This window comes from Ambystoma mexicanum, chromosome 2q, assembly GCF_040938575.1.
Source record: "Ambystoma mexicanum isolate Mex_15411 chromosome 2q, UKY_AmexF1_1, whole genome shotgun sequence".
In the NCBI taxonomy this organism is placed as follows: domain Eukaryota; kingdom Metazoa; phylum Chordata; class Amphibia; order Caudata; family Ambystomatidae; genus Ambystoma; species Ambystoma mexicanum.
The window spans coordinates 68590533-68615083 of NC_090924.1; the positions used below are offsets into that span (position 1 = coordinate 68590533).

At 44.7% G+C, this 24551-nt stretch overlaps 1 protein-coding gene across 8 annotated transcripts in view; it reads left to right on the forward strand.

Annotated features, from left to right (window-relative positions):
- Nucleotides 1-24551, forward strand: part of SLX4 (SLX4 structure-specific endonuclease subunit) — a 785402-nt gene that overhangs the window by 548897 nt on the left and 211954 nt on the right. For all 8 annotated transcript variants that reach the window (XM_069646855.1, XM_069646858.1, XM_069646862.1 and 5 more), the window contains one exon: nt 14279-14425. In XM_069646855.1, coding sequence (XP_069502956.1) covers nt 14279-14425 — 147 coding nt within the window. The remainder of the gene's footprint in view (nt 1-14278; nt 14426-24551) is intronic.

Below are 24551 nucleotides of genomic sequence, written 5' to 3' on the forward strand. Positions count from 1 at the left end.
CAAGTTGCACTCCGTCCTGATTGGCCCAAGTGGTGAGCCGGCCGGCTCACCACTTAGCATGTTTGAGTGACAGCTAGGCTGAGTGAATGGGGGTTTTCTGCATAAAAGCAGGGCTTTGGGGACTGGAACTTCAGAAGTCGCCACAGGACCTAAGAATCCGACGAGGGAGAAGCTGAGCCAACCTGCCACGACACCACCACCGGTGGAGCCCTGCTGGACCGCCTCACCACTTTTCCCAACGACAGAGGAGATCTCCCGCCGGAGAGTCTTCTTCTTTTGACTGGTGGGGATAACCAGTTTCACCGTCTTTTCGCCTTCCCAACGTACCTCGTGGCCGCCTTGCCTGTGCCAAGCACCCCGGCAACCGGGATACCACGTTTTACCACGACCGCGAACAAAGGTACCACATTTAACCGGAAAACTCTTCGGCTGGTTTCTTCCCCGGTAGTGCAACGACCTTCATCTTTCCTCCAAGTCGAGATCTTCTCTTCCCCTGGACGACGACGCAACTTGCACCCACTGCCAGGAACAACTTCCACCGCTGGAGGATCCTTCCCACTTAAGGTACCGTGTCCCGCCTGGCTTCCCTTGCTACCGACTGTACGGGGTAGATTTAGCCCCCGGCTTTCGAAACTGGGTTAGCCTGGGACACCCTGGCTAAACTTTCCTAAGCCTCTCTAAACTCTTTTTGAACTCTCTGCAAGACTTTCTAAGCCTAGAGTAACTGTGTGATCGAGGGCGCATTTGTGCTCTGCTCTCTCTAAGAGTGGGCCCAGCCTTTGGACTTTGGCTCACCAGTGACTTTTGCTCTTCTGCCTTGCTAACAGTGTTCCTGAACCTTAGAGTGGTGTACCTTTCCATATTCTGTCTTTTTCCCTCCCTTTCTCACAAACTTATTGGAGTGCCATCTAGTTAAGCGCTCACCTCTGTATGAAAATAAGTGGTATTTACTGTGACTTATCTGATAAGGAAAAAGGGGTGTACATATTACAATAGTAACTGTGTTTAGAATATTTTACAACAAGAGTGCTGGAGTGTTTCAAACCGTGTGTTTTTAAATAAATAATTATATACTTTGATACCAAAGCTCTGGTCAGTGTTTGCTTGTATTATTGTATCTGAGTGCCTATTGTGTATACTTTGCATACTGTCTAACTCTTCTTGAGGGAAGTCTGACTGCTCAGCCACAGCTACCAGGTAAATCTGGGTGGTACAGACTGCTACCAAGTGGGTTTACTGACAACACCTGTAGTCTTAAATCTTTTGCAGTGTTCCCTAAGGGAACTGCACAGGTTTCTTCCTAACACTACCTCATGTCAGAAACCAAACAATCTGAGGGACCTCGACGCGTGAAGGACCATGTGTACAGTGGACGTCACACTAGGGATAGTATTACTGGCTCGCCCTGTCAACGTCCCTTTTCGAGTTTCGAAATCAACAACTGTAATACTCTGCAGCTTCCACTAGATGTCTGGCCTATGCATAGGCCCGACATCTAAGCAGATACAAGCATCAGAAATACGATTACGGTGAGTAATGCATCCAATATATGATTAACTCTCTTTATTGCATTTTAGTACCAGATAGTAAACATTTCTGCGGAGTAGCACACGAGGCAGCAGCAACAATGGTAACACATATTATCTGTGTGCACATTTGTGCCCAACCCCTGAGTCTCTGGATAACCCCAGTTGGTGCCCCCCGTCTCCCACCTTGCATATGCTCCCCCCTCTGCCCTTTTCTTCCCGTATGTTGTTTCAATGTCCAGTAGCTTGTAGCAACTTTACATTTCCTTTCTCTAATTTCTTAATTGAACATAATCCCAACTTGCATGCTTTCCACCCAAACCTACCCTCCTGCCCCCTTTGATCTCACTGGTCCGCCTCCTCCCTTTCGCTTCCCTGTCAGTCCTTGAGTTGTTCATCCCTGTCCCAGTGCACTATACAAGTCTGTCGGAGCCTAATGAGTGCCTTCTCACATATCCCCGCCTCATCAGCGCCTCCATTTGCCCTTTTGTATCAACACCTTAAAGACTTCCCACATGGTTCCTGTGCTGTGCACACCCCCAGATTTTTTGCAAAACATTCATCTATCTTTCCCCCCATCTGGGCTCTAAACGGCCCGTCCTGTAACGCCCCCGCTCTCAGCCTCCACATCGGATTTGGGGGCCTCTTTGTGACTCTTTGCCATGTCACAACCAATGGTGCATGGTCTCACAGTAATCTTGCTTTGTACTCTGCTACTACAAATTCACCCAATGGGTTTGAGTAATAAGAATAGCCCCTCCTTTCCCCATGCAGCTCACTCCATATGTCTTTCAAGTCAAGCACCTGTATCAGGGATCCTTTACCTGTCGTTCGATCTGTCCAAGGCAGAGTCTAGTGTGCAATTGAGGTCTCGCTCCCCATATCAACATGGCACCTCGATACAGGGCCATTCTAGGGCCCAGTGCTTTGGAAAAAAAACAGTAGCATCATGCTTAGGGGCAAACGTATTGATACAAATCTCCCTCTGCTCCTGGAACCCATGTAAGACCACCATCCCGCCCTCATTATCACTTTTACATTCCGACAGGCTGAAAGGTACACTGGGAGCCAGGCATATGCAGAGTATGTCGAGCCATACATCTGCCGTTCCCACTTCTTGCTAATCGTCTCTTGTAAACAAGGGAATTTACAATGCTGTATTATTGGATTTGCCCCGTCTGGATATAATAAAAACACGGTTATATCAGATATTACAGACTCCAACACAGAGGTTCAAAGAAGCTTGCCTTGCGGCAAAGCCACATTTATTCACACTTAAGTGGGACAGCCATACCGCAATGACAGAGCCATCGCAGTTTATTGACTGACAAATTCAATACAAAATGTTCACCATTATATAGGCAAATAACTGACATTATCTCTGACATCAGACATTGCGTGCCTTGTGGCCCTAGACATCCTGTGATTGATCCATCATCTCTCCGTCAGCTATGCAAAATTATCTTACATGTCAGGGCAATTATATATATATTTCATAGTGCACTCGCGTCAGCAGATATCATAAGCTCATGTCAGAGAATTTTAAAAAACTGTGCGAATGTGCTTCTGTGTATAAAGTTCAACGGTGAAACCACAAGCAGCTTTCCTTTACGAAAAGGGAAGTGTTCTGCCAGCCACTTTATGAATACATTAGCTTCTGCAGTTTACTGTAATTTTCAATTAAAGTCAGCAGAATCTCATCACATCTGGGTTGAGCTAATGTAATTATCTAAATCTAAACATGTACAAATGCTGTATAAAGGTTGAGCCATGAACTTCACTCGTTTAGCTAAAGCAAGCAGCTTTTTATGCATTGTGTGCGGAATATGTATTTTGCAGTGAGGCCTATCCATTCAACTTTCATAAATGGCCTTTGGGAGTTTACATTATAATAATAGGTTATATTGCAATGGTTCTTGGCATGGCTTGTTATATTCTATAGCGTTGGCGGGTTACATTGTATGAAAGTACGTATGCACCCTGTTCCTCTTGACAAAACTGTTTAGCCCTCTAACGTTCCAAATGATGACCTTGATATCACTCATTCCTGTTTGAGCTCCGCTGCGACTGTAGTGCACACCATGTTCTGGAGTCCTCACAAAGGGAACAGAAGCCTGGGCCCATTCATCATTGCTTTCGACTCAATTAGTTCAGAACATGGCCGCCACAGGTCTGACTGACCCCTCCACCTACAAACAACGAGCCATGCGATTGGCCTCAGTGCCCCCTTAAGCCATTGGATCATCTGAACTGGGAGGCGAAGCTGGCAGTCCACAAAGGCTGTACCACAAGGCTACAAAGCCTCTCTGCAGCTCTGCTGTGACTGCATTGCACACTGTGCTCCGGAGGCCTCACAAAGGGCACAGAACCCCTGGCCCATTCATCATTGCCTTAGACTGAATTTGCCCCAAAGAAGGCGGCCACGGGTCTGCCTGACCCTCGCCCTACAAACAGCGTTCTATGCGATTGGCCTCAATGCCTGCTTAAGCCATTGGATCATCCGATACGGGAGGCGAAGCCGGCTGTCCCCAAAGGCCCTATCACAGGGCTGCTAAGCTTCTCAGCATCTCTCCGCTGCTCACCGCAATATCCGCATTATCTGGAAACAAAATGCCATACAAGCGACCAGACATCAGATCCGCCCCAAAAGCCTGACATCATCTACAAGACAACCTGTGAGATGGTAAGGCACGGTGTCCGGTCAAAGTTTTGACTCAAAAGGGTCGAATGACAAAAGGGTAGAGTCAATTCGACCGAAAACAAAAGGATCGAATGTTTTTTTAAATGTTTTTTTTTTTTTTTGCTTTAGTATAGGTAAAAAAAGTGTTTTTACACCAAAAACAGGGGTTTGTGGGGGTGACCCCCCCCCCCCAAAAAGAAAAAAATAATTCGACCCTTTTTCTTCCGTTGAATTGACTCGACCCTTTTGTCATTCGACCCTTTTGAGTCGAAACTTTGACCTATAACCGGTAAGGCACAACTGAACTCTAGACCTGCTAGCCTCACAGAGATCAAATATCTATGTAGCACTACCAAGGACCCTGCCCGCTTCATAAAATTTTCAAGGCAACCAATATCCTGCTACTTGACCCCACACGCTTCCTCTCACCTTGCCGGAGAGTACCTGCACCAGAGTTAAGTAGCCCGTATGAAACACGATACCAAAATCCAGAAACCTCATTCACTCCGTCCACCCAGTGCAATCTGAAATCAATGCCTCCTCGGCCCTTGCCTATCCAGCCCCGATACAGCGTATCACGCAATAGTCATACAAACTACAGGTGCACAGTGAACGACTCAGCTCTCAGTACCTGCACCCCCATCTATATGCAATCGTAATAACAATCTACGCAAAAGAACGCGCAATAAGCTTACCTCCCACTACCTCTCGCGTCTCTGTGTCCCATACACAAGCCTGCACAAGCCTACATCAAAAGCTGTACACCTCAGAACACATTGCCTCTGAGCGCCTTCACTGCGGCAGCCAGGAACTGCCTAACGGGAGCAATCAGCCTGCATCGACAAACAGCTCCTCCCATAAAAAGCAAAACTCCAATGCGATCACCCCCCCCAATAACATATTGTGGCCCTTGGCGACCTCTTCTGGGATACCTGCATCCGAAACTACAGTTCTGACTACGAGCACTAATGGTAATCTCATCACTGATTCTGCTACATCCTGCAGCACTCGTTCTTGTGCCGCAATAACTGCAAATGGGACCACATGCCATAGCCCTGTATCAAGCGTTGTTCCTGGTCACAGCCATGTATGAAATGTTGTTCCCGGCATCAGCCCTGTATCAAATGTAGCTCTTTGCCATAGCCATGCATTTAATGTTGCTGCTTGCCATAGCCATGTGTCAAATGCTCCTCCTTGCATCAGCCCTGTATCAAATGCTGCTCCTCGCCATAGCTCTGTATCCAATGGTGGTCCATGCCATAGCCTTGACACAAAAAATTACCTGTGCACGCCCCCCCGCTGCTCCTTCACTGAGGGAACTCCCGCCAAACAAAACTAACGCCTCACATGACCTGCATCCCATCACTATTGCCATGCATTATAGAGCTTTGTGCATAACCAATCCAGAGAGCAACAACCTTCCCAAACGTACTCTTAACCTGTCTCTGATCAATGCTCGCTCACTCCCTGCCCAGCCCTTAGATATCCATGACCTCCTAATGGTTAACGACCTTTACGCCTTAGCTATCACAGAAACTTGGCACATACAGCCTCAGGCCTTGCCGTAGCATTGGCCATTCCCCTTGACTACACCATTTTTAGAAGTGATAGACCCATTGCTAGAGGTGGAGGGACTGCCTTCATAGCAAAAAATCACTTACACGAACCTTGCTACATCCTTTCACTAAAACTGTCATCCCCACCAACACCATTACTATCCACATAATCTACCGCCCTCTGGACGCCATAAACACCTTCGAAGAAGACCTCCTTCAGACATTAGGCCACAATTTAAAGCTCACCTCACAAGTAGCCCTATTGGGTGACTTTAACCTCTGACTCAATGGCCACACTGAGCTACCAGCTTTCTCTCTCACCAAGTCACTCTCTGCCTTAGGATTTTGCCAACAAATCAATAACCCACACACATCAAAGGACGAACGCTTTACTGGTTAGTTGACCTAAACTGCAATATCTCCATTGAGGCCAACACGTCTTGTCCGCGGTCGGACCATAATTACTGTCTCTATCCCCTTGGCAAGACACACCAAACCTTCCACCAAGCAGCCACCACCCTCAGTGTCTCGCAACTCGAGAAAACCTACCAAAGAGAGCATTCTACCCTTCCTTGAACCACTCAAACTGGAATCCACCAACTCCCCAGACCCTCAAATCCTAGCTCAGTTCTACACCTGCACTCTTAACTGCTGCTGTGAACACTATCACGCCCCTAGTCCAAAAAAAGCTAAGCCTACATCTCATGCTAACTCCGTTTTCCCAAGAGCTAGCCGACCTTAGGATTAAAAAAAGAACTGCAGAATCCTGCTGGAAAATCTCCCCTACTGACACCCTCAAACATGAATTCACTAGCCTGGCCAAACAATACAAACAAGCTGTCGTCGCAGCCAAAGCCACTACTCTAAACATTAGAATAGCCAACGCCAACACGCGAGAGTTATTCACTATGCTCAGAGAGTTAGAATCTCCTATCATCTCCTATCGCCAAGTCTCCACCTTCAACAAAGACTTGCATGGTGCACTAGCATACAAAACGCTATGCTACAAAAAATTGACATGCTTAAAATAAAAATAGCCGTCAAACAATCCAACCCTAAAAACACCCCCCAGGATACCACTGCCAGCCACGCTATCAAGTGTGACCCCTCTGACACCCCTGGTTCAGATTCAACAAAATCTTCACTTTGGACACACTACATATCTTGAAAAGCCTTAAGCCATCGAGATGTAAAGGAGATGTCTGCCCAGCCCCACTCATCAAAGATTGTGCAGACACACTAGGCCCAATCATCGCAACTTTCGTCAATGCATCATTCGCGACAGGCAAAGTCACATCCCTGCTTAAATAAGCTTGGGTCCTACCATTACTGAAAAAACCCTCACTTGATCCGGTCATATCCAACAACTACAGACCGATCACTACGGTACCATTCCTTCTGAAAATACTGGACAGAGTCCAGATCCAACGCCATCTAGAATCGAACCATATCCTAGGTGCCCGCCAGTTAGGGTTTCGCCCTGGTCACAGTACTGAGTCGGCACTACTACTAAAAAACAGATGGATGAGATCAGGGACAAAGGCAAACCCGCCCTACTGCTCCTCCTAGAGCTATTTGCGGCTCTTTTAGTAGAACACAGTATACTATGCCGCCATCTCATATATGCAGCTGCCTTCTCTCCAGAAGCAGCCGCCTGGATTACCTCTTTCCTAGAAGGTAGTCATGAAAATATTCTCTGAACAAGCATGCGCTGTACCCGCTCCCATTAACTGTGGAGTACCCCAAGGATCACGTGTCTCTCCCACACTGTACAATATTTTTATCAAGTCTCGGGGCATAATCTACACCAACTACGCTGACGACACCCAAATTCTCCTCCCCTATCAGGCAACTATACCCAGGACTTTGCCTTGCTAAACTCCACATATTCCACCAATGATGAGAAGACGGAACTACTCGCAGTTGGGCATCAATGTACTAAAGAATAATGACCCGGTATATAGCCTTCAACATTGACGGTAACAAGATCACTGTCTCACCTGCTGTGAAAATCCTAGGTGTCTATCTCAATGCCACCCTCTCCTGTCCCTGCCAAGTAAATGCGATATCCTCTTCAGCAGCATACTCCACCAAACTCTTTACTGCTGCCAGACCTTACCTCTCTGTAGAGAGCTGTGTAACTATTGCCTGGGTGGTGGTGGGAGACAGGTTGGACTACTGCAACGCCCTCTTCGCTGGTACATCCTCACACAATATACAAAAACTTCAGATTATTCAAAATAATGCCCTACGAGTTGCCCTAAACCTACCCAGAACTGATCACATATCAGATGCCCAGAAAGCAGTATGTTGGCTTCCTATTCGGCAAAGAATCCTATTTAGGACACTTAACATCACACACAGATGTATATCAAAATCAGCCCCACCGTATCTGGCTCAAAAAAATATTATGCAACAAACAGGTAGGCCAACTAGAACACCCTACACTGACAGATTGGTGCAACCAAAATTCAAGTGCACAAGAGTGGGAGGCTCGAGTTTCCCTGTCTGTCCAATGAAACGCCCTCCCACTGACACTAAGAGCAGAAGAATCCTACTTGGCCTTTTGTAGAGTCCTCAAAACCTGGTTATGTGCATAAATCTCTGTTAGGATGCATCAAACTGCACCTTTCTCTGTAACCTATGAAAGTAAGTTTGTTCTTATGTTGCATGTCTATATACCTGTATATATACCTATGTTAAGCGATTCATTTGAGAAGTGGTTTGCCCACGGGCATCATGTAACTGTTTTTTTTCTCAAGCACCCTGATGCCTGAGGGTTTGCGCGCGTGTTGAGATGGATTTCTTAACTCTGACCCGGTGGGCAGAGGTTCAGAAGTCCAGCCTAGTTTCTTGGAACAGAGTAACCCGTCTGGACAAGCCAGACCAATCAAGATGGCATTGGCAGCAGTCAAGACTAGGTCTCAGGAGGGGTGAGAGTGATCGAAAGCCCACAATGAGCACACACAGTTAACGACACTACAAATTACTCTGTCAGGTGTATAAATCAAAAATAAATATTCATTTATTAAAGGCCTTTTAAATCAAACACAAAGCAAATATCAGCAGTAATAACTAAACCAACACAACACTACTATTAAACAAATACAGTTATCAATGGCCTAAAGGAATAATGCACAGTAAGGGTCCACAACCTGTGGAGAAAGGGAGCATACAGTGCAAATAACGTTTAGGCAGTCCTTCACTTATCAAACCGCAACTGAGAGGCAGTCCAATCTCTCAAATGAGAGGAGCCTTGTGCTCAAAAGTACTTTAGGCGATGGTGCGGTTGGGCCAAAAACGGGATCTCTTGCAGGGGCTGTAGCAGCTCAAGAAGGTGGCTAAGGCAGTGAAGAATAAGTTTCCACTATTCGAGGAGGGTCTCCCCTAGAAAGCAGAACTCGGCAGCACAGGCTACCTTGTTAAAGTTGAGTGTGGCCCTCAGGGGACACTTGTGCGTAAAAATGGATGGATGCGCCAGGGGCCACCGGTAAGGGTTGCAAGTACTCACTGACCTTCGGTGCAGTCCGGACCAAACTTCGGCAGTTGAGTCCACTTCGGTCGCAGGTTTCAATACTGCAATTGTGCGGCTCCGCGGCTTTCAGGCGCTGCGTTCCAGGGATGATTCTGTGGCGGGACAGTGGCGATTTCTCTGCTCCTGATGAAGGGATCAGGCCAATTCCACTGCAGCAGGTCTGAGGGCACAGGCGGGCACAGCAGCAAGGCACCTACAAAGTTCGTCACCACAGCAGGGCGACACAGTGACCACAGTGCTCAGGTTCAGCCGTACTCTCCTGATTCCAGACCTACGAATGCTAGGTGTACGAAACTCAGCGGGAGAGTGCCTTATACCCAGAGTTTACAGTCTCCAAATGCTCAAGTGTCAGCTTGAGACAGCAGCGGTTGCAAGGCAAAGGTCCTGTGCAAGCAGGTCAGTTCACTGGTTGGCCCAGGAACACTTCGAGAAGGCTCGTTTACAGGTTAAGGTGGAGGTGCCGAGAATAGTTAGTCCCACTATTCCAATGGGTCGAAGCACCTTTGCAGACCTAAGTTCGATCAGAAACAGGAGGTCACACGGGATGACGGCGCGCTCAGGGTGCCAAACCTTCCAGCGGGGTCACCAACGGTTCCTCGGCTCTGCTTCTTGGTTTCAGGATACTTGGCTCCTTTCCCAAGTTCAGTGTGAACTCAAGAGATCGACTTGGAATGGGTGTAAGATGCCTTCTCTTATCCAGAATCTCCTTCGCACCAAAACGAAAAGGACCCAATGCAACATCTGCTCACATACAGCCATCCGAGACGTGGACCAATCACGGACCACAGTGGTCCCAGTCATTCCCAGCACACCGGATATCCTGGCACCCAGGATGTGTATTGGAACTAGACAATCCAGGCACACACACAAGGCATGCAGAAACCAGTGGAAGTTTCGGTTTGCGCAGGCGTCTGCATGACCAAATAAGGATTTTCCTGGGTCTGCTCAACCTGGGGAAGGTAAAGGGACAAGATGGCCAAAGGACAGGACAAAGGACCTCGTGGCATGGCCATTTTGGGGCCAGGCCACTGTCCTTGGCCAAACACAGTTTGGACCGCACAAAAGGGTTACAAATATATGAAAATAACAGCTGCCATTAGCTCGGTCTAAGGCACATTTGTACATCTACCGAAAAATCCTGTGAAGGTGTCTAGGGCATTAAAAATGAAAGCAAGTATTTTGGTACATTCCAGTCTAAACTGAATTTTTTGTGTTTCAATGTGTGGACTCATTGGGGACCCCTGACCCAACTTACACTCTCCTTAGAATAGCCTTGACTGCCCTCCATTGCTATCTTGATTGAGTTTTGGCTAACCTGTCAGAGTTCCCCTGATCACAATAACTAGGGCGGCCTCCTAAAATCTGTCCACCAGGCCAGCTTCTATAAATCCATTTTAACAAGTAACATAACCTCGTAGCCCCCACTGTGGCATCTTTTAAATCAAATAAAATCCATTAGTAAAATTGAACCACAGTAAAGAGTTCTTTACTCAGAGCTAGAGCCAATAAAAATGTTTCTCCCTTTTGGTAGAACTCTGATATTCGATTTAACCATTTCAAAACTGCTCGAACACCCGTGCCATTACACATGTTGCAGAGACCTACATGCTCTGGCTTTGGACTTCAAAGCTTTCCCTGCTGTTATACATAGACTATCCTGGATGAAAGACCTGAGCTCAAATTAGAGGACTCTATTGCAGAGGGTCATAGAACCTGAAGTATGGTGATCAACCAGGGAGCATGCTGAAACCTTGAGAGGCTTTTTTAGAGGCCTGTTCAACATAGCTACACCAATTACGAGACACTCCCCACCAGGTCATGGGGCTCAATCATTTGCTTTGCCTCTGGCTTTAGCAGCACCTTCTCCGAGCCCATCCCTAGTGCTTCCTCTATCCAATTGAGACTACCCATGGTGGTTGCCATTGCCTGGCTCTTTTGCTCTCTCAGTGAATGTTACCAGTCTTAATCCTGCAGCTGCTGCTAGACATCCAGTGCCATTTGAGAGAGTACACTTGAGTGAGAAACTTCAGGAACTTTTGCATAGCAAGGGGGTGGGGCTGTCTCCATGCTAGCCTCGCTATAGTTCGGCATACAGAAGGATGTGTATGAACAGTACTTTGGGTGGCTGACCACCTCATCTGGTTTCAGCTCTCCACATGCACATATATCACCCACTTTATAACTTGCCAAGAGTGAATTATCACTAGACAATGGTGAGTGCAAATTCAGAGACCTCTATGTAAATGTTTTTCATAAATGCTATTTAAGCTACATCAGGAATCTGAGCCTTGTACCCAACCTGTAGTAAGGAGGGGCTGTTTTTTCTTAATGAAACACAGTGGACTGTATTTGTATTTTTGTTGTACTTTATATAGCGCCTTTGTCCAAAGCGCTTTACATAGATAAAAACAGCGGTACAAAGCAATGATAGAGTGGTTGTCAACAATTCAAACACTTCCGGTAACAGATAATCAAGGGCAATGAAGCAGGTGAATTTTCAAAGAAGAGCGGACCAAAGAATTAGTAGTAATAGAACTAAGATAGGGAGAGCATGTTCCAATGAAGAGAAGCAAGGAGCTGAAAAGAACGAAAACGGGATTGAGCACAGGGGGCGTGGGGGACATTCTGCCTGAAAAGACAGGAGGAACGAAGAGAACGAGACGGAGTATAGAAAGATAGAAGAGAAGCAAGGTAGTCAGGGGCAAGCCCATAAAGAGATTTAAAAACTAAACAAAGAAAGTAATTTTTATGTTGGGAATGAAAGGGTAGCCAACCAAGAGAGACAAGAGATGGAGAGATCGAGTCCCGATAGGGAAGAAGACAAAGTAGATGAATAGAAGAGTAATAGATTGATTTGAAAGGAGCAAGACGTGAGCAAGGAAGGCCAAAAAGCTGTGGCATGAAAGTGAGAAAGGGACGAACTCTGCAAATATTATGGAGATGAAAGTTACAGGAACGAGATGGGAGAGAAATGTGGTAAGCAAAAGAAAGATTAGAATCAAAATAGAGACCAAGGTTACACGCAGTAGGAGAAATAGGAAGAATGGAGGGAGGAAAAGAAATAGACAGAGGAGGGGGATGTGGAGGAAGACTGTTAGCAGGAAAGAATAAGACCTCAGTCTTCCCTGCGTTTAAAGTGAGGAAATGAGAAGCCATCCAAGATTGGATGGCAGAAAGACATGTTGAAAGAGTGCGATGAATATCAGGAGTGAAGAGACAAGAAAGAGAGAAAAAGCTGAGTATCGTCAGCATAAAAGTGATGCAATAGTCCAAAGGAAGAAATTACAGGAGCAAGCGGTGAAGTGTATAGAGAAAATAGAAAAGGGCCCAGAACTAACCCTTGAGGGACAACTTGATCAATAGCAAGAGGTGCAGAGGTCACCCCAGGAGACAGAAAAAGTTTGATTAGATAAGTAAGAAGAAACCCAAGATAGAACAGAACCCTGGAGACCAAGAGAAGAGAGCGATTCCAGAAGCAAAGAATGATCCACGGTGTCGAAAGCTGCAGATAAGTCACAAAGAATAAGTAGAGAAGAGTGTCTAGAATAACGAGCTGTAAGCACACAGGTTAAGGCTGTCTCAGTAGAGTGATGAGGACGAAAACCGGACTGAGAAGGAGGAAGGAGCGATAGATCATTAACAAATGTTGAGATTTGTGAGTATACAAGGTGCTCCAGAAGCTTGGATAGATAAGGTAGAACAGAAATAGGATGAAAGTTTGAAACAAGAAGATGATTAGCCGTAGGTTTTTTTAGAATAGGAATAATAATAGCATGTTTGAAAGCAGATGAAAAGTGGAAGTAAAAAGGCCAATATTAAAGAAGGAAACAAGAAATGGTACAAGGAGCGGAAAGACTTTAGGAATAAGCATAGAAGGAATAGGATCAGTACGGGCGGCAGTCCGGTGGGCCTTAGCCAACAAAAGTATCACATCAGAGTCAGAAACAGGGACAACATTTGAGATAAAGTTAGGAGTAGGAAAAAGTAAAGAGGAGTTCAAAGAAGATGAGGCTAGAATATCCTGGCGTAGGGAATGAACTTTAGAAGAGAAGAAATTAGCAAAGTCAGATGCTGATAGAGATGAGTTAATAGAAGGATCAGACATAGGGGGAGAGGAGCCGAGTTCTAGTTTGAACAAGACACCGAGGGTGAGCAGATTGACTGTGAAGAAGATCAGAGAAACAGGTGCATTTAGCAGAATTGATAGTCATCATAGAGAGCATGATAAGAGAAATAAGTACAGTGGTTAGCAGGAGATCGAAGTTTGCCCCAGCGCCTTTCCAGATGACGGTGAAGACGCTGCATAGAACAGAGATGAGAGGAAAGCCAAGGTTGGGCAGGTTTACGGAGGGGCTGAAAAGAAGAAAGAGGATAGAGTTGATCAAGACTTGAGGCAAGAGATGAAGAAAGGGTGGACGTAGCCTTTTCCACTGATCAGTGGTTAGCTTCAGGTGGAATTTCCTCTAGGAAATATTTTTTGCTGGATGGAAAACCACAACCAAAAATGCTGTTTTTGGTTTATTCTTAGAAAATTGCGGAGTAGACCCCACTTAAGGTAAGCATTTCATAATCTTTGTCTGCCTGGTTATGATAAAGGAGGAGGACAAACTAATTTAGGAGGAATGGCCCCTATTTTCTGCCTCCTTCAAAAGGCTTGTGACTTGGCCTGGGGAAGTAGTATGTAATTGATAACATAAAGGAGTCCTTAGAAATGTCTTGTACTTTTATGTTTATTTCTTAGTTTACCTTGTTGTCATATTTATTTCAAGTGGAAAGTATTTGAAAACTGTTTGTAACTGTTTGCATGTCCCTGTAGTAATTGTTAAATTACTTTTAGTTCTACCTTATTATAATTGAGTGCATTGTGCATTTGAAAATATCTCTCAAGTTACTGAAGTCTGTTTCTCATAGTTTGCAGTGTTTGTGAATGCATAATCAGTGCTGCTATAATAAGGTTATTTTTGGTTTGTCTTTACTCTAGCTCCCTCTTGGCACACTCGCAGCTGATTTTGGTGGAATGGTGAATAACCCACATCTGAGTGACGTGCAGTTTCAGATGGACTCTGGGGACGTCTTGTATGGACATCTTTTTGTGCTATATGCTCGCTGCCCACGGCTTGTTGAACTGGTAGGAGCAGTTGGGAATTAATATACCTAAGGGGATTGGCTAACAAATCTGTTTTGAATTGAATCATCTCGTTTTTGAAAAACGACACACTGCTAACAACTTTTTCAATCTTTTGGGGTTCCTATTGCTTAATTTGCCTCTCAAGCTTAGTTTATCTTAGCTTATTCACATATTCCTCCATCTCTCAAACTTTGAAGGAAATTACTAGTTACATCACATAAAACCGCCACACTCAATAAACTTATTGAAACAGGGGACAAAAACAGTGATCTAATATATTTCATCATTGTTTCCACCCAACAATGACACAAAGGCTGGTAAGTTCTCTGTTTTATTATCTGAATTTACTGAAATTACATAATTGTATGCTTGGGATGAGTAACTCTGATTTTTACTTTTAAGTACAATATTTCATTTCTTTAGCAGTAACCCCCAAGGTGGGAGGCCTCACTGCCAGATAACGACCTCAGGCCTATGTTAGAGGCCCAAGTGAGGTGAAGCTCTTAATGATGGCTGCAGTGCTTTATCTGGTTGGTAAAGCCCCCATCGAATAGGTAACAGCTATTACCACTCCAGTATGCATTCTGGAATGCCATTATCTTTTTTTTAAAGATGTGAAATGATGCAGTGGCTGTTTTACAAGTTAAAAATACTGCAATTAAAAATGACTGCTAAGGATAGTGGGAGAGGGGAACCTACTCCTAGTCCTTGTCATGGCAACAATTGGGATAGGCTGGTACTGTGATGGAAAATGTTGCAGACCTGGGAGCAGGGAGGCCAGCTGAGAGGGGCGAGAGCAGATGATGTGTTAGGGGGTACTTTGGCGAGTGGAGTGGAGTGGAGACTAGGGAGGACTCTGTGAAGACAAGTAAGGGCCTGGAATGGAAGATGGTGGCATCCTGCACAACTCGGGGCTCTAAGTGTGGGCCAAAACCACAAGTTAAAGTCTGCATTCCAAGCTCCCAGATTGACTGGGAGGCCATTGTATGTCACTTCCTGGGTGCTGATTTCCAATTATCCTGTTTCCCCAACTACCTCTTTAATTGTAGCTTTTTGTTGCAGTCAGTAAGGATATTCATACATGCACAGCTTCCAAAAGAGCTACCCGGTTGTTACAAATTTGGCTAGGGAAAACGCATATGACACAAAGGTGGTTTTACCATAATCATAATTGAATTCAAAAAATGGTAATGGGTCACTAATGAATCAAAATAATTACAGTTTATTAAAGGATCATCATAAAAAGGCGTGAAAAACCATGTGAGAAAACCACAAAACATGGTTAATCTGATTTAACCTCTAACAATCTCATACTTTCTATTTGAGTAAAAATTGTCACAGCAGTCATAGGTGAGGTTAGTAACCTTTAGTGAGTGACCAGTTTACAGAATTGTTTTCCATGTAAATAAACATAGGCCCTCACAAAGAGGTGTCGACAACTAAGTACGTTTCTAGCCTTGTATCAAAGCCCTCAACGTTTTATTCTTTTAGGCTTTGTGAAGACTGTCTTCAGGACTCTTTAGTACATTTTTTGGAATAAGGACACTTCTTTAATCTTCAGCATGACATGATTGACAAATACATCTAAAAACAAACAAATACATAATATTTATAAACTGACCCATTTTACATATCAATATTATATCCACCTTGTGAATAGCTATTCTCCTAGCCCTTTTCATTTTACATGTACAACAGTCTTAATTCAATCTCAATACAACCCAATTCATTTGGTTTAGTTAGTTCTTTAACTTCAAAATATCAGTTTTCTGCCAGTCTTTTTATCTTTTTGGGTTATTTTATTCCATCCATCTCATAGTGTATGGGGAATAGTCCATAATATATGTTTCCATACATATGGAAATGCTTTTTCAGATTTATATTCATATACTTATATCCGATGGTTTTATCTTTAATCATTATTTACTTAAATAGGAAAGAATGACTCATTTCTACCTTGTTTTGAGCTTATATTATTGAAATGTCTAAAAATTACAAAGTCACCATACCTTCTGACTTCCTATCAGTCGGCTGACACTGAATAATTATTTTCAGTGAGGCTGCATACCCCGTGGAGCTTTTTTTCGTGCTGGCTGCTGTCTCACCAATACTTTTGTATTAACCTGGAAATAGCACAGGAGAACTCTGTCTCAATTACCATTTCTAACATGTGTTGTTATTGTCTCATTAGTACTAACCCATACCTTATTTTCTTTCCTTTTCAGCAGGCAAAATAAAGGTCGGGTTTTCGGTTCTTCACAAGGGGGCGTCTCCCTGTCTATGTCGTGTTCCTTATACGCTTTTAAATAGGAACCGTATCCATCTCTGCTTAAAGGGCCTCATACTGCTTCCCAACCTGTAGGCATGGAAGGTTCTTAATATGCGCGAGACTAGCACACACACCGTGGGTAATAATAAGCAGCGCTCAGATACCTGAGGGTTCGTAGCGCTATATAAATGCCTAATTATTATTATTATTATTTTGTCAAACAGGAGGGATGCCTTTGCCGCACTTACTTTCTTTGCAAAGTGCCGTATCCACTGGAGCATTCGTGCTACGATTCACGTGACCCGACGCGTTTATAAACTCACGGTCACGTGATCCCAATTATAAAGCACTAGACTACTTTTATCCGTTCGTAGTGTATGGCTATTACAAACGCCATGTTGTATGGAGCTTATTCCTTTGCGGTGTTGGTCATTTATGGCTATTAAAATCGCCATGTTGTGCATATTTTTATGAATGTGTTTACAGCCCGTGCAACTGCAAAAAGTCCTTTGCATTAGGGAGGAGCACATACCGCCTACCCAGTGTATCACAAGCACTGACTATTTATCTTTACTGCAACTTGGTTACTATCCCCACATAGAGACATCTGCCTGTAATTTAAAAATGGGAATTCATTAAGTTTATTCCGAGTACCTCTGTAGAGTCATATAGCTGCGATGGTGGTGAACTTCATTTGCTTCCATATCGATTTTACATAATAATTACAACCGCCCAATCAAATTCTTTTTTTAATGTATATATTTATTGTGTGCATCAGGAGGTCATACGATGATGGAAAAGAATGGAATTCCAAATTGTTACAAATACATACTATTGTGGCTGGCTGTTTCTTAATTTCTTTCCTGCCATAATGCCCATCTACATGGTCCCTGAAATGTTTATTGCAAAGGAACTACCATAGGTCAAAGGCACACACATCTCTGCGTGCCCGTACCGATATCGGGAGCAGAACGCTGTATCTATTATCTATTTATAAAAAAGTTGCACTCTATACAGATATTCAATCCATTTTGTACAGAGTCTATCGAATAGATCAATTTTTGTTCTAGCTTTCGAAGCGCTCTGTTTCTATCTCCCCCACGGGGGTGTGGGTCCAGGGTCTGCAACTTAAACCAAAACATTTTTACGGGGGTATGTTGAGCTTTTTTAAAATGTTCCACGGGTGGTTTGTCAGACACCCAATTTTTAACGCAAGAACGTGTTCGCCTATCCTTTGGCGAACTGGCCTTTTTGTTTTGCTTATGTAAAAGAGCCCACATGGGTATCTAATACCAATCATGGCCCATTTTGTGACACAGTTTGAAAAGGTTTTGAGTTGCCATTTTTCCCGTTCAGGTCAATCTCTTTTATGTTTTTGGTAAGGTGGCAGACAGAGCACCTACCACACTTAAAACGACCTCTCTCTGGGGGGAGATACCACAGGGTATTTTCTTTTTGATTACTAATCTTCTGCACTAGCCTATCTCTTAGATTCTGCATTCATTTGAATGTGAATCGCAGAGGTGGCACCTGAAAAGTATCCGTGTGGGTCAAATTCCAATTTTTGAGAATAGATTTTCTCAGGGTGTTACTTATAGTGGAAATGGATGAGACGCATGTGATTTTTTTTCTATTTGAGTTCTGGTTTGTTTGGTCAAACACACTTGTCTATTGGCATTTTGTGCTCTTTTGTATGCCCGACTTATTATATGAGCCGAATAGCCTCTACTTTTAAGTTTTAATTTCAGTTCATCACTATTTACTTTGAAATCATTTATATTACTGAAGTTGAACCTGATGCGCAGAAACTGCCCATAAGGGCAGGTTCTCTCTCAGGCTTTGTGGATCGAAACTTTCAAACTGCAGGAGGGTATTTTTATCCGTTGGTTTCTTCTAAAGGGTTGTACCAAGAGTGTTATCTTCAGATCGAAAACTGTGTAAATCCAGAAATGCGATGTTATCCCTACGGGATTCAATTGTGAACGTATTAGATGTTTCACGTGTATTAAGCCATGTTAGGAAAGCATTAAATTGTCGGATGACCCCCCATAACATAAAAACGTAATTGATATATCAATGCCATGCTATAATATTGGCCATGAAGGGATTATTTTCCGTATATATTGAATTTGACTCAAATTCATCCATGTAAAGATTTGTGAAGTATGGGGCAAATGTTGCCCCCATACTCGTGCCATGGAGTTGTTGGAAGGAGCAGCCTTCATAAATGAAGAAGTTCTTTGTCAGAGATTTGTCATTATTTGTTCACAATAAAGTCTGGTGGTGGTCTCTTATCTTCCATTCTCTCCAAATATTTCTGCATGATTCCCACACATTTGGTCTGTGGGATGTTCGTGTACAGAGATTCCACATCAAGGGTGACCAGGAGATCCTGTGCTGTGATGTTTAAGGACTCGAGGATCCTGATCGTTGATGTGGAATCCTGTACGTGCAAACGCATATTACCCACAAACAGTCTCAAAAATGTATCTGCGTATATGGACAACAGTTCAAGTAGTGAACCAATCGCGGCAACGATGGGTCTTCCCGAGGGGATGCTTGCGTTCTCATGCACCTTAGGTAAACGGTAAAATGCCAGAGTAACTGGTTGGCGGTTGATGAGAAATGCCTTTTCATCCTCATTGATCCAGCCCTCTGGAGCGGCATGGGTCATAGGGTCACAAATTCTTCCGATATTCTAGCGGTGGGGTCAAGATCAATCATTTTATAAAATGTGGGGTCATGGAGTTGTTTCTCAACTTCTGTCTTATACAATAGGGTGTCCCACAGCACAATACTGCCCCCTTTATCCTCTGGTTTAATTACAAACTGAGTACTTTTTTCGAGACTCTTGAGAGCTATGCGTTCTGTTTTAGATAAGTTGTCTTTGTATCTATTTTTGGTACAGCACAGAAAATTCACCTCTGAGGATTTTGTCCTCAAAAGCTAATATCTCAGGTAACACCATTGATGCAGTGGGAGTAAAGGAAGAGGGCAGGGTGATTTTCTCTCTGATCTATTGTCATCTTCCTTTTCTGGTTCACTTCTATTGTAAAAAAAATATTTAAGTCTCAAGATCCTAAAGAAAATGCGCATTTCCATTTCCGTTTGAAATTTATCGTCTTTCCGTGTGTTCACTACAGTCAGCAAGGAGCCAACATATTGCTAAGTGAACGGAAACAGTAATTGGATCGGAATGCTGTGCATTTAGCTTACACAAAAGTCTGCAACATTTCTGTGCATATGTATGTGTCCAACACAGTTAAACTGTAACGCTCACCTGATTCTCGCAGAGGCGCCGGTCTTGACTGGGCGACTACCGTATCTTCAAAGGTGATGTGTAGCACCCGGTTGGCTCTTTGGGCTGGACCTCTGTGCACTGTATGCCTGACGTGTAGAGTAAGATGTCTGCAGATAGAAAATATGGGGTTAATGAACTGGGGTTATTGGGGTGTCCCTATCTCTTTCCTCTTCTCCTCTCCTGTAGACCCCCAAAGGTTAACGCTCTCACCTTAGGTAAGTGAATGCCGAGCTCTCCATCTGCCTCGGGGCAGGGTGCTGTAACCAGTTTCTTCACTGGATAGGTAGCGCAGGCCTCTTGACTTCAGAGGACTGCTGTCCGTCGTTTACTGCACGAACGGTAAGTTTCGAGTCATTCAAATGTCTTTAAAGTCTTTAGTAATGATGTCTCTTGTTTTGCAGGGTTCCGGCGATGGCGGATGACGGGCTGAAGTGAGTTGAAGATGGAGCCCGTGTGATGAATAGAAGCGCCTGGAAGCACGTAAGTAAGCGCTTGTTGCCTGCTTCACTATGCGCTCTAACTGTCTTTTTATTTTGCAGGTACGAGTTCGGAGCGGCTGCAGGGTGCCGGAATACCCACTGGATTAGATGTGGAAAGGAGTAATGGCACGTGAGTATTAAAGTTCCCCAATGTCTTTAAACGCACCTTGTTTTGTCTTTCAGATGCGGGATGCAGCGCCGAAGGCCTCCGGAGCGTGCGAAGAGTTGGTAAACTTTTGTCTTTCAGATGCCGGAATGCAGTGTGAAGACCTCCGGAGCGCACGAAGAGTAGGTAAGCCTTTGCCTTTCAGATGCCGGAATGCTAACCTGTTCTTTCTTGCCTTTATGGGTGTTGCTGAATACTGGAATCAGGATGGTAAGCCTTTGCCTTTCAGATGCCGGAATGCTAACCTGTTCTTTCTTGTCTTTGTAGGTGTTGCTGAAGACTGGATTCAGGATGGTAAGCCTTTTTCCTTAGGCCCAGGACCGGATGCAGAAGACACGATGAGCGTTCTGCTGCAGAGGTTGCAGAATAACGCAAAGCAAGATTCATCCACCAGGTGTGGTTTAAATAGCCTCCTTTAGTGCTTAGTTGTCTCCTTCCACAGCCACGCCTAAGTAAGAAAAGAGTTCCTGCCTTCCAGAAGAGTTCCAGTGTTCTGAATCTAGGGAGTGGCTCCAGCCCCACCCAACAGGAAAAGTAGTTCCAAACAGAAGAGGATCAGAGGCTCAACTGGCAGGCAAGTAAGCAGCATGGTCTGCTGAAGGTAAGTCCACCCAAGCATTATGAGCCGGCGCTTCCAGCGCTGGGACTGGGCATATTTATGAGCCTGGTGCCACTGGCGCCAGGACTGGGTCCAAAAGGTCCCAATTGGGACTGGTTGGCACTCGGAACCTGGGTTATGGATCTGCTTCCAAGGGAGTTGGGGAAAACCCTGACCTTTTGGAAGCAGAGATCATGACAGTACCCCCCCTCAAGGCCCCTCCCAAACCGGGCTTCTCCGGGGGTTTTGGCTTGTCAGGAAATGTTCGGTGAAATCTTTTGATTAGGCGAGGAGCGTGGACATATTCAGCAGGTTCCCTGGATCTCTCTTGGGGGCCGTAGCCTTTCCAGTCAATTAGGTAGAATAGTTTAGATTTGGAGATCTTGGAGTCCAGAATGCTTTTGACTTCAAACTCGAGTTCTCCATCCACTAGGATAGGTTTTGGAGATTTGGTTAGTCGGGTTTGAGGTTGCACGGGTTTTAATAGAGAGACGTGGAAGACCGGATGTATCTTCATGTGCGGGGGCAAGTCCAACTTGACCGCTACTGGGTTTACTATGGTAGTGATGGAATAGGGACCAAGGTATCTTGGGTTGAATGTGCGTGGCCCTTTTAGAGATAGATATTTGGTGGATAACCAGACTTGATCCCCTACTTGATAGTGAGGGGCTTCCTTCCGATGTTGATCTGCTCCTTTCTTGTATTGTTCTTTAGCCCTTTGAAGGTGAGAAACAGCTTCCTTAAAGGCTTGGGTGATTGTAGAATGCAGGTAGTCTACTGCTGGTGTTTCAAGATCTTGGAGGGGATCCAACTCCGAGGTTCGAGGGTGACTGCCGTACAAAAGAAAAAACGGGGTTTTCCCAGTTCCCGAATGGACAGAGTTATTGTAGGCATACTCGGCTATCCAAAGGATATCTTTCCAAGTTTTTTCAGTTTGTTGCAGCATGCAGCGTAAATACTGTTCCAGAGTTTGATTGGTCCTCTCAGTTTGTCCGTCGGTCTGAGGGTGGTGACTGGTCGATAGTCTCACATCAATTTGAGCCGACCGACAGCAACTTCGCCAAAAATGAGAAATAAATTGACTACCTCGATCCGAAATTAGAACCGAAGGAAAACCGTGCAGTCGGACGATGTTTTCGAGAAATTCTCGGGCCAGAGTTGCTGCTGTTGGCAAGCCTTTGAGCGGAATGAAATGCGCCATCTTGGAGAATAAGTCCACGATTACTAGAATCGTATTGTATCCGGAGCATGGAGGTAGATCGGTGATGAAGTCCATAGAAAGCGTATGCCAAGGGCGAGGTGGGATGTCAATAGGGCGTAAGAGGCCTGCTGGTCTTTCCTTTTGACTCTTGTTTTGGGCGCATACTCCACAGGACATTATAAAGTCTCTGATATCTTTTTTCCAAGACGGCCACCAGAAGTAGCGCTTGATCTTTTCTGAGGTCTTGGCTATACCGGGATGACCTTCCATTAAAGAGTCGTGATAACAAGAGATTACTTTTTTCTGTAAATCTGTGCTGGGTAGGTATAATCGTTCTTGGAAATACAATAAGTTGTCCTTTACTGCAAAGTCCTTTCCCTGCAGATGCCAATTCTGTATGTCTGCTGGAGTTACAAGTTGCCTGGCTTTATCCTTAACTTCCTCTATGGATTCTGTGGCTATTACACCCAGAATTCTTTGTTCGGGAATGATTGGTACAGGTTTAGGGTTGACCAAGTGTTCTTCCACTCCCATCCGAGAAAGGGCATCGGCTTTACCGTTCTTTGTACCAGGTCGATAGGTAATTATGAAGTCAAACTCGGCAAAGAATAATGCCCAACGGAGTTGTCTAGAGGATTGGGCTTTTGCGGTCTTCAAATATTGCAGGTTTCGGTGATCCGTAATCACAGTAACGGTGTGTCGGGCCCCCAGCAGATAATGCCGCCAAGCCTTAAAGGCAGACTTGATAGCCAGAAGTTCCTTGTCAGTAATCGTGTAATTGATTTCAGGAGGCGAGAATTTGCGGGACCAAAATGCCACGGGATGCAACTGATTGGTTACCGGGTCCTTTTGTGATAGAACTGCCCCCATGGCAAGGCTTGAAGCATCAGTTTCCACGATGTAGGGGAGTTCGGGGCGAGGGTGTTTTAAGATTGGTGCAGAGATAAATTTAGTCTTCAAATCCTGGAAAGCTTGTTCCGCCTCGGTAGACCATTCAAAACGTTTGTTTTTCTTTAACAAGGCAGTGATGGGCTGGACTATTCGAGAGAATTCGGGGATAAACCTGCGGTAAAAGTTAGCGAAGCCTAACATGCTTTGCACACCTTTTACGGAGGATGGTGATGGCCATTTGAGAACTGCATCGACCTTCTTTGAATCCATACGCACTCCGCCAGGTGATAATATGAATCCCAAGAATTCAACTTCAGTCACGTTGAAAACACATTTTTCCAACTTAGCGAAAAGTTTGTGTTGACGCAATCTTTCGAGGACCATTTTCACGTGTTTCCGATGTTCAGATTCCGATGAAGAATAAACGAGGATGTCGTCAATGTAAACAACAACACATACATCTATGAGCTCTCTGAGGACATCGTTCATAAAATATTGAAAGGCGGCCGGGGCATTGCAAAGTCCGAAGGGCATGACCTGATATTCAAATAGCCCATACTTGGTGCGGAAGGCCGTCTTCCATTCATCGCCCTCTTTTACTCGTACCAAGTGGTAAGCTCCTCTAAGATCCAGCTTTGTATATATGCATGCTTTTCTGACTTGGTCCAGGAGTTCAGGGATCAAAGGTAACGGATATCTATTCTTAACGGTGATCTGGTTCAGGGAGCGATAATCGATACAAGTTCTAAGGTCTCCTTCCTTTTTTGGAACGAAGAACAAAGCTGAAGAAGCAGGGGACTTGGAAGGACGAATAAACCCATTTGCCAGGTATTCATCCAGGTATTGTCGAAGGTGAAGGTTCTCAGGCTCGGTGAGGGCATAAATTCTACTACAAGGAGGAGTAGATCCAGGTATCAGGTCTATCTGGCAGTCATAAGACCTATGAGGAGGTAGAGAGTTAGCCTGATCCTTCCGGAAAACATCTTGGTATTCTAGGTATTCGGGAGGTAACTGGGGAGTCTCTGAAGAAATTGCGGCCAGTGCACCACCAGGTGGAGGGTGACAAGTAGAGACACATTCTGGAAACTGGACCGTTCTTGCTCGCCAATCGATCAGAGGATTGTGTTTCTCTAACCAAGGTATTCCTAGAATAATCTGAAACTGAGGGGCCTTGATCACATCGAACACGATCTTCTCATGGTGTCCATCTTGACTTACTAG